This window comes from Dipodomys merriami, unplaced genomic scaffold, assembly GCF_024711535.1.
Source record: "Dipodomys merriami isolate MVZ:Mamm:240054 unplaced genomic scaffold, mDipMer1.0.p SCAF_14, whole genome shotgun sequence".
NCBI lineage: Eukaryota > Metazoa > Chordata > Mammalia > Rodentia > Heteromyidae > Dipodomys > Dipodomys merriami.
The window spans coordinates 9,240,168-9,255,198 of NW_027202715.1; the positions used below are offsets into that span (position 1 = coordinate 9,240,168).

The 15,031-nt window shown below is 44.3% G+C and overlaps 1 protein-coding gene across 12 annotated transcripts in view; it reads left to right on the forward strand.

Annotated features, from left to right (window-relative positions):
• The first annotated feature begins 716 nt into the window (after positions 1-716).
• Nrg3 (neuregulin 3) overlaps positions 717-15,031 on the forward strand; it is a 1,039,983-nt gene continuing 1,025,668 nt past the window's right edge. For 10 of the 12 annotated variants that reach the window (XM_070020731.1, XM_070020739.1, XM_070020732.1 and 7 more), the window contains exon 1: positions 868-1,870. In XM_070020731.1, coding sequence (XP_069876832.1) covers positions 1,027-1,870 — 844 coding nt within the window. In that variant the 5' untranslated portion in view covers positions 868-1,026. Of the gene's footprint in view, positions 1,871-15,031 lie in introns of all 12 variants that reach the window. The other 2 variants (XM_070020737.1, XM_070020736.1) reach the window with 2 other exon arrangements.

Consider the following 15,031-nt stretch of genomic DNA (forward strand, 5'->3'; position numbering starts at 1 on the left):
AGAGCAGCTCCCCGGGGGCGTGATTCGGGATCGCCTTCGTGCTCGCGTGGCGGCCCCTCGCCGGCACCCCGTGCGCCCCCGACCCCCGGGGGGTTCGGAGTTTGACTCCCAGGCGGGCGGGCGGGTGGTGGTGGTGGCGGCGGCGGCGGCGGCGGCGGCGGCAGGGGCGGCGCAGAGCCGCGGGCGGCGGGCGCGAGGGGAGCCGGCCGCTCGCCCTCCGCGCTGCGCTCGGATTGGTCTCTCCCAGAGAGCGCTGGCCGAGGGTTGGCTGCGGGCCGGCTGAAGAACAGGTGCGCTTCACCGCCCGGGCTCGCCCAGCAGCCGGCGACCAACGCGGCGCGCCGGGGCCGGGGCGCGCAGAGCAGAGCCGAGCCGAGCCTCCGGATCCAGGCCAGGGGGGTGGGGGGTAGTGGTGTGGAGAGGAGGTGGGGGGGACGCCCCCCCCCCCCCCCCGCCTTGTGTCGGAATGCGGCTCTTCGTCTCACGCTGAGGACCCCGCGGCTGGTTGTTTGGGTCCCTGAAGGCGGATCGAGGCCGGGCGCCCCAGGGAACGAGCCGGGCGCGGCGCCCCCGGAGGATGCCGGCGCGGCAGGAGCGCACGCGAGCAGCGGGCAGCGGCGGCGGCAGCAGCAGCAGCAGCAGCAGCAGCAGCACCCGGCACGGGGCCCCCGCGCGCGGGAGGCCGTTTGGAGAGCAGCATCCGCACCCCGCTGCGCCCTGACCGACCCTTGGCGCCGAAGGGGGGGGGCTCTCCCCCGTCTCGCGCCCCTCTCCTGAGCTCCCGGTCCGCTGCCCCCTCTCCGGTGCCTCCCCTTCCCCCCCCCCACCCCGTCCCCCTCCTCTGCTCCCCGCCCGCCGCCCGCCTCTCGGGGGGAGGGGCGTGGGGGGGCAGGGAGCCGATTTGCATGCGGCCGCCGCGGCCGCTGCCTGCGCCCCAACCCGCCGCCGCCGCCGCCGGAGCCCGCGCCCGGCCCCATGCCTCTGGCGCGGCCCTCGGGGGGGCGAAGGTGAAGACCGGCTCCTAGGATGAGTGAAGGGGCGGCCGCTGCCTCGCCACCTGGTGCCGCTTCGGCAGCCGCCGCCTCGGCCGAGGAGGGCACCGCGGCGGCTGCAGCAGCGGCGGCGGCGGCGGGCGGGGGCCCGGACGGCGGCGGCGGCGAAGGGGCGGCCGAGCCCCCCCGGGAGTTACGCTGTAGCGACTGCATCGTGTGGAACCGGCAGCAGACGTGGCTGTGCGTGGTACCGCTGTTCATCGGCTTCATCGGCCTGGGGCTCAGCCTCATGCTCCTCAAATGGATCGTGGTGGGCTCCGTCAAGGAGTACGTGCCCACCGACCTGGTGGACTCCAAGGGGATGGGCCAGGACCCCTTCTTCCTCTCCAAGCCCAGCTCCTTCCCCAAGGCCATGGAGACCACCACCACCACCACCACCACTTCCACCACGTCCCCCGCCACCCCCTCGGCCGGCGGCGGCGGCGCTGCCTCTTCCAGGACGCCTAACCGGATTAGCACCCGCCTAACCACCATCACGCGGGCGCCCACCCGCTTCCCCGGGCACAGGGTGCCCATCCGGGCCAGCCCGCGCTCCACCACCGCACGGAACACCGCAGCCCCTCCGACGACGGTCCTGTCCACCACGGCCCCTTTCTTCAGTAGCAGCACGCCCGGCTCGCGACCCCCGGCGCCAGGAACCCCCAGTACCCAGGCGATGCCCTCCTGGCCCACTGCGGCATACGCTACCTCCTCCTACCTTCATGATTCTACTCCTTCCTGGACCCTGTCACCCTTTCAGGATGCTGCCGCCGATTCCTCTTCTTCCTCCACCACCACCACCACTGCCGCGCCAGAAACTAGCACCAGCCCCAAATTTCGTAAGTAAACGCGAGGTTCTCAACTCTTGGTTTACTACTGAGTTTCTTGTTTGACCCCCACTCTCCCCCCCCATCTTTTTTATTTTTTTTTAATCCCCTCTCGCTTCTGTTCTTCCGCCGAGCCTCCTCCCCCTTCCCAGGTTTGGGGCAGGAAAAGGAAGATGAACTGACCACCAGAGGGTGGCCAGGGGTGTGTGTGTGGGGTGGGAGTGGGGGGCAGGAGGAGGCCTGGCCTGCTTTGGGCCCCTGGGAAATCTCCAGCTTTGGTATATACTGGTATGAAGAAAGTGGGTCCCGTGTGTGAACCCTGCATCTCACTGGCTTCAAAGGATTAAGGCCAGTGCCATCCTTCCACTCTGCAGATCTGTTGGCTAGCTCCCAGATCCTCTTCTTGGGGAAGGCTGGAAACAGAGGGGAGTTCCCCGCCCTCTCCCCTCCTCCCCCCCCCCCGCACCTAACTCTTTCCCATCCCGCCCTTTAGAAAGAAGAAGGGAAATAAAATGGTCCAGTGAAGGAAGTTCCGTCAGTGCCAGTGTGGATGTGGGGTGGTCTGATGGAGATGTAGCTGGAGGTTCTTCCAGCCACCTGACCCAGGAGGGGATCAGAAAGGGTTAATTCGAAGCCATTGGGGAAGGCAGGAAAAAGAGATCTAAGGGAAAAGGCTACACTGATCCCCCTCCTGCTCCCCAGCCTGCCCATGGCCTTTGCATGGCATAAAAATTGGTCCGGTGGCCACTGGGAGTGAGTTAACCGGCAGAGGGCTAGGGGGCTGCCCCAGGGGTCTTGATGAAGGAGGTTCCCCCCCCCAGCTCTGCCAAGCCTTTGCTTTTGTTCTTTCCCCAAAGGTGGGATGTGAACCTCTTCTTTCTCTCCATACCACAAAAACATAGGAAGGCTAGGCTGAGTTTTTCGTACTGGGAGGTGAGAACACCCAACCCTTTTGTAACATGTCACCCTCTGAATGAAGCATGAACCCGGCAGTCCTGGCTCATATGGTGACAGTACAGCTGGTTGAGCCCAAGCAAGAAAGCCATCTCTGCATGGCAGGTGTGTCTTCTTTATTTTATAAAGGTTTGGGTGACTAAACTTGACCTCCCACCTCATCCCTCACTTTAATTCTAAAACATCTCAGGAAGCCTATCTTTAGATGCCTAGGAATCAGGCTAAGAGGAATACTTTGTACAACCTGTGAAGGTTATTTAGGACAAACCTTCAGCATGTCAGTTCAAATCCGCTAAGAATCTATTGATCATAAATCAAACAACCCCCGCCTCCCCAAAAAACCCCTAATGAAACAAAACCAAAAACCCCTTCCTGACTGAGCTGTCTTGATAGCCTATTTCTGTTTTGAGCTCTAATATCAGTGGGGAAAGAGAGATAGCTCATCATTAACTCTTCAGTGTTGGGAGGAATTCCCTGTTTGCTTTCAGTCACCTGGTCATTTTTCATTTTCCAGACCTGGGATCTTACCTGAGGTGTTGTTTAACCCTTGAAACTTCGTGCGTATGTGTGTACGATTTAGTGCACTTGTAAGCAAGGTCCAGAAAAGAGAGTCCCTTTGCTTATACTTTGCTTCAGAAAATAGAACTGGCTAGAAGATAAACTGAGAGACAGGCAGGAAAGGGGAAGGAAGGATTCTGCCACAAACTAGAATGGCAGTAGAAAGCAGTAAGTAGCTTCTCTGGGCTCTTGTTGAAACAGTCATTTTTGAAAGCATATTTTCCCAGGAGGGTTTTAGCAATTCCTCTGAACATATTAGCTTGAGTTTTGTGGAGGGATAAAGGATGTGTGTGTGTGTGTGTGTGTGTGTGTGTGTGTGTGTGTGTGTGTGTGTGTGTGTGTGTGTGTGTGTGTGTGGTTTAGGCATATGTAGTGGATTTTTTTTTAAAAAAAGGAGTATGTATATGTGGAAGACCCCGGATTTTTATCTCTTTTGATGCAGTTGATATGAATAATGAAGAGTGGGTGTACTTTCCAGTCTTGTATTTGTGTGTGTGTGGGGGGGGAGGGGCATTTCATATTCTTTCTCAATTGATTCCCTTATGTTCCATTCTCAGGAGGTCTTTAAAGAAAAACCGAAGGTGAAGGTATTTATTTCTGCCCCTCAGTGTGCTCTTTCCTCATTGTGCAGAAGGGAATGGCAGCCTGTTTAATAAATAATGATTATTGAGCAGGCTCTCAGCCCTAAGGAAAAAGGGGGGGAGGGTGGTGGTATCTATAAAGCTTGTCAATGCTCACATAAACCTATAAGCAGTATTCATTTATTTGAAGCTGAGGTCCAGTTCTTTCTCTATTCTAAACCTCTAACACAGACACAAATTCATGGATTAAAATGCAAGTATGCAAATTCAAGTAGAAAAATGACCTGGTTTGCATACATCAACCAGAGAAATCTTAATGAAGTTAGATTATGCAGATTCCAAAAGAGATGCATTTAGGATTTATGGTAATTCAAAGAAAAAGAGTTGTTTTTATTTTATTTTTTCATATAGACTAAGGATTATTAATACAAGGAAATAAAGCTTTGGAGGGATTATTCTGTAGTCAGAATTGTGGCCTAAATTGTTGACATTTTTATTTTCAACTTATTTTGATTATGCCATTGAAGTTCCCAGGAGAGAAATTTCCCGTTTTCTCCTTTGCCTCCAACCTCCATACTTTAGTGGATTTTTTTTTCTCTCTTTTCTTTCTCTTTCAATTGGAAAATATTGTCTTCTGGTATGGCATCTGAAGACCATGGTTAAGGATGCTGCTCTGATTTGTGAGATTGTTTTAAAGCTAAGGCCGTGGCTCTTGAATCAGACGTCTCAAGTCTTAGAGAATGAATGTCTTTGTGTTCATCTTCCAGCAGTCAGAAGGCTCATGTCTGCAAAGGCAGCAAGGCTTTTTGAGTGGAAGTAGCTGGTTCACTGAGAATGAATGAACACACTTGCTAATGGATAATGGGATTCTTGCAAGGAAAGCTATTTTTGCTATGGGGAATGCCCAGTTGAGAGGATGGTTACTCATTTCTGGAAGAATTGAAGATCTGTAGATACATATCCTAGACTGCAAGAGAAAGAGGGCTTGGAATTTGACTCTTGTTTTCCTGTCATCCATTCCTTAGGACATGGGCTGGAACAAAAGTTTTCTGTGGCCCTAGAATCTCTTGGCTTCCCAGTTGCCCAGTACTTCACTTGCCTTTTCTTTAGACTCTTTTTAAATAAATATCTTAAACATATTGCTAGTGGGGAACTGTTTTTAAGTGTCTTGGGAACAGGTCACTACAGACAAGAGAAGAAAGCCTGTGTCCAATGTACAGATAGCCTTTTCCCTTTCATAATACTTGGGGTTAGGTTTTCAGATACAATTTTCTTTCTTTCTTTCTTTCTTTCTTTCTTTCTTTCTTTCTTTCTTTCTTTCTTTCTTTCTTTCTTTCTTTCTTTCTTTCTTTCTTTCTTTCTTTCTTTCTTTCTTCTTTTTTTGGTCGGTCGTGGGGCTTGAACTCTGGGCCTGGGCGCTGTCCCTCAGCTCTTCAGCTCAAGGCAAGCACTCTACCACTTGAGCTACAGCGCTACTTCCGGTTTTCTGGTGGTTTATTGGAGATAGGAGTCTCATGGTCTCTCCTGCCCGGTCTGGCTTTGAACCACGATCCTCAGATCTCAGCCTCCTGAGTAGCTAGGATTACAGGCATGAGCCACCAGCGCCCTGCTCTTTCTTTCTTTTTTTTTTTTTTTTTGGGTCCAGTCATGGGGCCTGAACTCTGGGCCTGGGCGCTATCCCTCAGCTCTTCAGCTCAAGGCTAGCGCTCTACCACTTGAGCCACAGCGCCACTTCTGGCCTTTTCTTTTTGCATATGTGGTGCTGAGGAATTGAACCCAGGGCCTCGAGCATACAAGGCAAGCACTCTACCACTGAGCCACCTTCCCAGCCCCTCAGATACAATTTTCTATACAATGTTTTCAGATACAAATTTGTGGTTTGTCAGTGTGAATATGGATTGTTTTAGAGTCTTGGAATTCTTTGTGCCACTTAAGAGCTGTTGAACAGGTGGAAGGCCAGATTCAGTGGCTAAAGATATCAATGCAAATTCTTTGTCACATCTGGAAAGTTATTTAGTTAATTCCAGTGAATAAGATCACATACATTGAAATATCTTCAGAGAAAAACTGAGAATAAAATGCTGTGGATGCTGAAATATGAGCCATAAATCTCAGTCTTTAAAATACATTTGAATTGCTTGTGAATTGAACCAAAATTTTAATTTTACTTTATTCAATTTAATTTATTGAGATCTGTTTATGGACAACATTAATCATACCTATAGTGATTTTTAAGAGAGCCATTGATGAAGTCAACTATTTTGTTTTGCTTTTCAACATGTCTATGTTTTTTGGAGTGAAGTGCTTTTGGTTACTTTGTAAGCTGACTCAGATATAACTTGTTAAATCAAGTTACTCCTATATCTTATGCTTTATGTACATGAGTCAAGGCTTTTAAGGAATTACAGAATGGCAAATTCTGTCCCTGTTCATGCCTGTTGGCCAGCATTAGAGGACTCAGAGCTGAGTGTCAATATTTTTTGTGAAATCCACTTGAGAGCTACATTTATGAATACATGCTAGAACCTACAGATTATGGGGCTTTTCTGCGTTAACAATTCCACTGTACAGTTTGGTTTTTCAGACACTTCTGTTAGAATTCATATTCCTGTCCAATATATAGATATGGCAATGGGCATAGATCAACAGGACTATTTTTTATAGCTCCTTTGAGTTTGCCCGTAATGCATAAAGATGAAGTGGTTTAAACTTTCCTTCTCAATTCTTCAGGATCAAGGCTAGGATGAATGTACTTTTACTTAGGAGAAAGTCCCTTTTGAGGATTGATATGTGGATACAGATATCCTGTGTCTATGCATCTTCAAGACAGACATCTGAAAGCACAATGCCGATCCACAAGCTCTTGAGAGAAGGATCATCAACTGGTTTGTGGCAATTTCTCTGTTACTAAAGAACTCAAGGCTTCTGAAACCACATTGAGCCACCAGCAGTGCCATGCTGGGGAAATCCGGTGATGTGGGAACATTTTGTCTCCTCCCTCTGCATTTTCCCAGTGCTTCCTTCCTTCCTGGTGGCACTGCCATGTAAAGAGAGGTGAATTTCAACTGATTCCTTTTTGTTGAAATCCTTCTTTTGTCATAACCTTTCATATCTAGTGCCAAGCCTATCTCGGTTTTCTGTCAGGGATGTTGAAAATGGAACACAGAAGTTGGCCCTGAAATGTATGAGAGCAAAGAAAGAGCTATAAATCTCAGTCTTTAAAATGCATTTGAATTGCTTCTGAATCGAACCGAAATTCATTCTTTTTCCCTTTCTTTCAGTCTGTTTTTTTTTCTTCTTTCTTTTTGGCATTCAGACTTCTATGTTGGGTAAAGCACAGTTCTTTATGGCCAGGACAGGAACCACTGAGATGTTTTGAGCTCTCTGGAATTGTACTTGTCTGCAACCAGCAATTTCTTTCTAGACCCATGTGGCATCCAACAACAGGAAGGAGGAATAGACTCAGCTATGGAATGAAAGGGTGAAAATATCTCTAAATAGGTGTTTCCTATTCAGGCAGCCATCAATGAAAACCATAACACATACATTAAGCTTGGATTTCCACTTTCACTATTTGAACTAATGATTTCACACATTCCTGCAGTCCCTAGTCTTTCATTGTGTTTAGTCCTGGCTCTGACAGAAATTTCCCTGTAGACTTGATTTTTTTTCTTTTTGGAGAGTTATTAAATGTCTTCAATCTTTTTTTTTTTTTTTTTTTTTTTTGCCAGTCATGGTGCCTGAACTCTGGGCCTGGGCACTGTCCCTCAGCTCTTCAGCTCAAGGCTAGTGCTCTACCACTTGAGCCACAGCACCACTTCCAGCTTTTTCTGCTTATGTGGTGCTGAGGAATCGAACCCAGAGCCTCATGCGTGCAAGGCAAGCACTCTACCACTGAGCCACCTTCCCAGCCCCTAAATGTCTTCAATCTTGCAAAAAATGAGGGATTCTAAAATCTTGGTGGAAAACTACTACTTATTTGTGTTAGGTTCATTTACAAACCATATTAATTTTTAATCATCATTCATTGGCTGATTCTACATGATTGTTGTAGAACTGAACATGTGTTCCTAACATTGTTTTGTGCGGTATGTCAAACATTTTATTTTTCAAGGTGAATTAATTGACTATTTGTTTGTCATTCCATTACTGCTTTAGTGGATTGGTTGATTTAAAAAGTTTGTAAAAGTAATTTCTTTTTCTTTTTTTGTGGGTATATGCTGGTACTGTGGCTTGAACTCAGAGCCGGAATGTTGGCCCTTAGCTTTTTCACTCAAGCCACACTCTACTTCTTTGTTTTTTGGTGCTTAATTGGAAATGAGAGTTTCATGAACATTCCAGCTTTGGTTGACTTAGAACTGTGATCCTCAGATCTCAGCCTCTTAAGAAGCTAGGATTAGAGGCATGAGTCAGAGATGCCTAGCTTAAAATTAATTTCTTAAAAAGGAGAAAATTTAAAGAAAATGTAACTTATACAATGTACATTCTCTCATATCTTGTCATGTAAAGGGTAAGTGAGGCAGGAAATTGGTTGACTGATTATTTTCATCTGAGAGCATGTAAGGCCACGAGAGTTAGGTGAAACATTGGTGCTGGTTGGCTCTTTCAGCCTGAGGCATCTTTTGTCACCTCCATAGACTCTAGTTCTTATGTGTCCTGAATCTGTCCAGTCTTTTCTTCTGGGAAGGTGACACACACAGAATTTTTCTGTGGAAGTCTGCTTGGATGCATCCAGTGAGTTTAATCACCATTTCTCACCCTGTACTTGATAGGAGTTTGATAAATCCTACTTTTGATACAAGTCAATTACAGAGAAGTTCCAGAATTTGGGGTTAGCTGAGTGAGAACAGGAAATCTGAAATCTACACAAATGTGGAGAAAGAGTGTCTCTCCCTCTGTGCCATTTCTGCACTGTGATTGTCACTGTATTTTACATTATGAAGAGAAGTTGGCTGAAAATTGGTAATATCTACATCCCATTGTATTCCCATCAGCAGTTATTGCGAATTAGGTTTTGGTGGGAATAATAGGTTTACTTTGCCTATTAAAATTTCTTACAGTTGTATGTGTTTGTGCTTGGGAGAACTTTAATACTAGCATTTCAAATATCTTCAAGTCTGTGTTTCTTAGACAACTCAATCTAAATCCTATCTCAAGGTATTACTTTTTGTTATTATAAGTTTTAACTTTATATTTTTAAATAATTTTTATTGAGATTAAGTGATTACATAAATTTCACAAATTTCACAGTATTGTGGTATTGTGATCCTTAGTTAAAGTCACAAATACATTTTGTCATAAGGCAAATTGTCATTATCATGGTCTATAAAGTTTGTGAATTCTATGAGCTTGGATAATACAACTATTTCTTCCATGTTGGGTGATATGTACATTTCTTTCCTTTTGCTTAGTGTTAACTGTTCTGTCTTTCCCTCTCATTCCCTCCCTCCCATTGCTGCTCTTGGGTTGCTTAGTTCATTTTCATCAATGTCCAGTGCAGCTGATGGACCCCTCTGTTGTATTTTTCCCCCTGTTTCCCTCTGATTCTGTACCCTCCTCCTAGTTTCCTTCAGATGGGCACATGTATATACCATATCTTGAGGTCAAGATCTTGGAGTCATTTAGAAATGATATGACAAATTAAGTAGAGGCTTTTTGTTTCTTGAGGCCTGTTTGCTTTGTCAAATCTCCTTGCTTTTTTAATTTAACATCCACATATCAGGGAGACAGACCATGTGCTGTTTGTCTCTCTAATCTTGGCTTACCTCGCTCAACATGATTTGTTCTAGTTCTATCCATTAAGATAGATCATTGTATATAAATAAAAAAATTTCCATTCTTGGGCATAGAAGATGGCAGTCAGAATCAATCTTGTACAAGTAAGTTCTGAATGAAGTTCCAGAAATGTAGCCACTTCCACTGGTGAGGCTTGAAGAACTTTCTGGATGTGATGCACACGTGAGTATAATGCATGATTCATGGATAGAATATAGGCTCGAAGCTCACTTTACTTGAGTAAAGTATATAGTTACATCAGCATAAATATCATATAGCTAGCATTACGAGAAGGGTGTACTTTTTGTGTTAACTCTGAAAACATTTTTTAAAGTTTTAGTAGAGATTAATTTTAAGTTGACTCGGTTAAAGTAAGGATAAATGGAGAAGAGAAACATTTTCCGTACTCCACGCAGGAATGTGAGTTAAAGACTCAAAATGGTAGCTCCTCTCTAGAGATTTTATACTGAAAACAATTCTTGAACATTACCCAGTCTGTCTGGCAAAATATCCTTCCCCAAACCACATACAGACAAAAACTATGATCATCCTGTAAATTGCCAGGGACTTAGAAGTTCATCAACAGAAATGTACCCTTTCCTCATCAATTTGAGATCATATTCTCTTGTTTTTCTCTGCCTTGACTTTTACTTTTAGTATAGTGGGAGGACTCTTTGCAGAATCTCAGTCTTAGAAGGGGCTTGAAACTTGAAGTAGTAATACAAGTGTGATTTGTACATTCTTTGTCAGTGTATTTTTGATCTACAGACTCAGTGGCAATCATATCTAGATAGCCTAGGTATGATTATCTCCAACATTTAAGTAATGGAACTGGTTTTAGTGTGGTTTACACAATATACCTAAGATGTGCTTAAGTTGTGTCATTTGGCTGATCAGGGTTATGGGAAGATTGTTTTGGAGAAAAATCTCTCTCAGTATCCTAATCCATTCATATAGTACCTCTGTGGACATTACCTTATTTCAAGCATTTGGCCCTTGCATACTGATATTTATTGCTATCAGCTCCAGAAAAGCTGAATCTACTGGGTTGCTATTCTTTGCACAATTAAGAAAGAGTGTGTCTAATCAGAGAAATTGCCTTTTCAATTTGAGGAGGAATTCAGATGCTTGAATGAAGATAATCATTCTATAAACTTCATTTTTAGTCTCATTGAGGTATAACTGATATATTAAACACCAGCACATATTTCATACACACATTTTGATGATCTTGAACACAGGTGTACACTCTTCCTATCAACACCATAGGTAGTGTAAACAGATCCATGTTCTTTAAGAATGTTTTTTATGGGTTTATTTTATTTATTTTTATTTTTTGAGGTAAAAACACTAAACGAGATTTATCTTCCTAACATTTTCAAAAGTGTGCAGTTGTTCATTGCTAAGTGGGTTTTAACTTCATAAAACAGATAGATCTGTCTCAAGCTTGGGTAATCGAATCCCATATTCACTGAATTAAAAAAAAATGACCTTAGGTCTATTTCTTCTATTCCTTGAACTTCTAGTCCTTGATTTTGCTAACTCCCTATTTCCTCCTTTGCCTTCTTGGTGATGATTCAAAATAACACTGTCAGAAAACAGTTTCAGACTTTTATTTCTTTGCTTCCTCAAATTTTGTCAAAATTGTCTTCTCTGCCCATTCCAAATTTACTCTTGATTACAGCAGTTACAGCATCATATGCTGGCAATGATCAATGGGAAAGTGTCAGAGAATGTGTGGAGTGATAGCTTTGTGGTTCTCCAGACGCTAAGATATGTCCCCTAACGAGTAAATGATGGGTGACGCACCAGGTGGGCATCCTGCAGAGACTTCAGTCCCCATTTGGAGCCCTACTGGTCCTTCAGCAGTGCTGAGATGAATAATACTGACAACATCCTGATACGATGCAAAGGATGTTCCAAGAAAGGCTCTGCCATTTCTTACTTATTTGGCATTTTTTGTGTATGAAGGGTCATTCTTTTTAGCTAAAAGAAAAACTGTTCTAGCTGGTGGCTCAAGCCTGTAATCCTAGCTACTCAGAAGGCTGAGATCCGAGGATCATGGTTCAAAGCCAGCCCGGGCTGGAAAGTCCGTGAAACTCAGAAACCGGAAGTGGTGCTGTAGCTCAAGTGGTATAGCGCTAGCCTTGAGCTGAAGAGCTCAGGGACAGCGCCCAGGCCTAGAGTTCAAGCCCCAGGACTGACAAAAGAAGAACAAAAAAGAAAAAAAAAAGAAAAACTCTTCTGTTGGTTAAAGTGGAGATTTCTTTTGCAAACCAGGAAATTGAAACAAGTCAAGCACTAAGTTTGTGTGACAATCTTTGAATAGCTGTGTTGAAAAAAGAGTGGGATTATTATGTGAAGAAGCCTGTGCAGTCCAAATTCACTATGACTGGGAGTGAATTCCACAGATCAAGGATTACAGCTGTGCTCATAAAGGGGTAGTGGGATTGTTTGCCCAAATTTACTCTTGGGGGAAAAAAAAGATTTTGTTGACATGCTGGCCAAATGTAGATATTCCGGAAATTGGAAAAGACAGAATAAAAAAAAAAAGAAAAATAGCGTAAAGATGTATTTAGGTTAATTGCTATTTTGATTGAATTCCATTTAACTGCCTTTTTGTCATGATACTATCTTTCCCAACCCCAGACATTGAATCTTTAGCAGCATTAAAATGTTGTCTGAATTGAGTTCCTGTTACAAAATGCAGATACATAGAAATACAAAGTCCTTTTCCTTTCCTTATTGGAAATAACGCTTTACCAAAAGTAGCGTGATTTACTCTGTGCCTTGGATTATTACTAGCCTTGAACTTTTTGGGATATATCTGATCATGGACGTTTAATGAGTTACTAAAGTAACTCATTAACTCATGAATTATTGAAGTTCAGTGAGTTTACTGGCTCTTCTAGCCTGCAGATGTAGGACAGTATTTAGAAAAATTGCTACATTGGATATATATGTATATATATATGTGTGTGTGTGTATGTATATATATATATATATATATATATATATATATATATATATCAATAGAAACCAATCATGTACATGAACCAATCACAGTCTATTTGAGGGATGGGATGGAAGGAAAATATAAAATCTGGATGTTAATGTTGGGTCTTAGAGAGAAGATCTCAGGTGTAATATGAATGGATGGGATGGTTAATCTGAAGATTTGTAGGAGCTCCAGCCCTCTTGCAGAATCACCAAGTGAGATGATTGATAACATGTGTGGGCCATTGGAAAACTATGATTTGTAAGACCGAGAATGAGTGGGTCTCAACGTCCCTTGGAGAGCCTCTAAGACATGAGAAGCAAAATTAAATAAATAATTACTCAGAGTAAAGAAAATAGAACACGGTTCTACTTATTATCTTTAATGGTGATTATCTTTGGGTATAAGGCAGAGAGAGAATGGAAGGAGACACAGGGTAGAGCCTCGCACTATTGATGTGTGCTTTGTTCTGGGAGCTGGTTAGACAAGTAGGTTCTGGTCATTACAATTTACCAACCTGTGTTGTGATTTGTGTACTTTTGATGTACATCCATACAAACAATAAAGGAAATATTTTGAAACAGTCTTGTGGCCATTACCATCCTGAGCTGCCAGGGTAGTGGACTGAGTTTATGGATTTTTTCATTTATAGTCTCTGGGTCATAGCTCTGAGCTTTTGTTGTTCATATTTCATTGTCTGAGAGACACAATGATGGCTGGACTGGCTTCTGCAGCTTGATTTTCAGGATCTTAGCTTGGGGGAGACTCTATGCAGAACCCCACTCCTTTTAGACTTACTAGACTCTTCTGAGTGTTTACCTTGTGTGTATATGGAGACAAATTGCCTTCACCCACATTGATTGTGTCTCTGATACAGCATCTGTTCCCCACTTTCCCCATATTTCATGCATCTATATTTATGCATGTATCCTGAGAAAGTGCTGTTGTCACAGTTTTGCAAACATCAAAGAATGATAGACAGGAAGATAGTTTATCAACTTATGGTTTTGTATGTCCCACAAAATAATAAAGTTCTGAAAAGTCTTACCGGTCCATTTCAGAAGCCAAGATCAGTGCTGACAAAGGTTGTTTTAAAGGCGAATTAACTGAAGCAGATATGGAGGGGTGAGGCCAAAGCAAGTCCTGCCCTGTATGAACCAGTGTGAGCTGTGGCCTGGCAGGTGCTGAAGGTCTCTCTTGGGATGTAGGAAGGGTAGCCTGGCAGGCTGATTTGAGCATGGAAGGAGGTGGCTGAAATTATGCCACATTCAAGAGTGGGGTAAGACAGTGACGATACCTGTGGTATTTTCAGAAGGTACAAGTTCTCTGGGATGAGCTGGAGCGAGAAGAACATGCAGGGAATTTTAAAGATTCCCCAAGGCTAACTTGTTCCAAATTATTCAGAACTCTGGTCTCTCATTTGTGCAGGGATCTATTTAAGTATTGACTTCATTCCAAAGCTGCTTCAAAGTGCTGCAAGAAGTGGAGGAACTGCTGTGTCTTCAGGATATTTAGTTTATCCATCATCATATCAACACAGCCCTAGGTTTAACCCAAAATAACAGCTTTCGAATATCTAAACATTTGCAAGTGAGATAGGAGGAGAATTGCAAGAAGAAAGTCGTGATTGCACAGCTTCACCTAAATTAACCTGTGACTGATTTCAGATGTTTGAGAGGCAAAACTCCTTTATGAGTTGCTTACCATCTTACCCTTCTGGTTCTGGGATCCAGAATGTTCTTTCTTTCCTTCTCTTTTCTTTTCCTTCCTTCCTTCCTTCCTTCCTTCCTTCCTTCCTTCCTTCCTTCCTTCCTTCCTTCCTTCCTTCCTCCTTCCCTTCCTCCCTCCATCCCTCCCTCCCCCCTCTCTCTTTCCTTCTTTCTTTTTTTCCCTGGAGCTAGTGTGGGGACTTGAACTCAAGGCTTTGTTGTCCCTTAGCTTTTTTTTTTCCATATATTTTTTTTATTGTAAAAATACTGTACAGAGGGGTTTACAGTTACACGAGGAAGGTAATGAATTGTTACCTCCTCCTTTGTTTTCCCCCTACCATTCCTTCCCTCCCCACCTCCCCAACTCCTTCCCTTCCCCTGACAGTCCTTTAGCTTTTTTGTTGGAGGCTGCTGTGGTGCTTTCTCACTTGAGCCACAGCTCAACTTCCGACTTTTGGGTGGTTAATTGGAAATAAGAGACTCACTAACTTTCCTGCCTGGGATGACTTTGAACTTCTACCCTCAGATCTCAGATCTCAGATTGCATGTGTGAGCTACCTGTGCTCAGCTGGGGACTCTCTGTGTGTCTCTGTGTGTC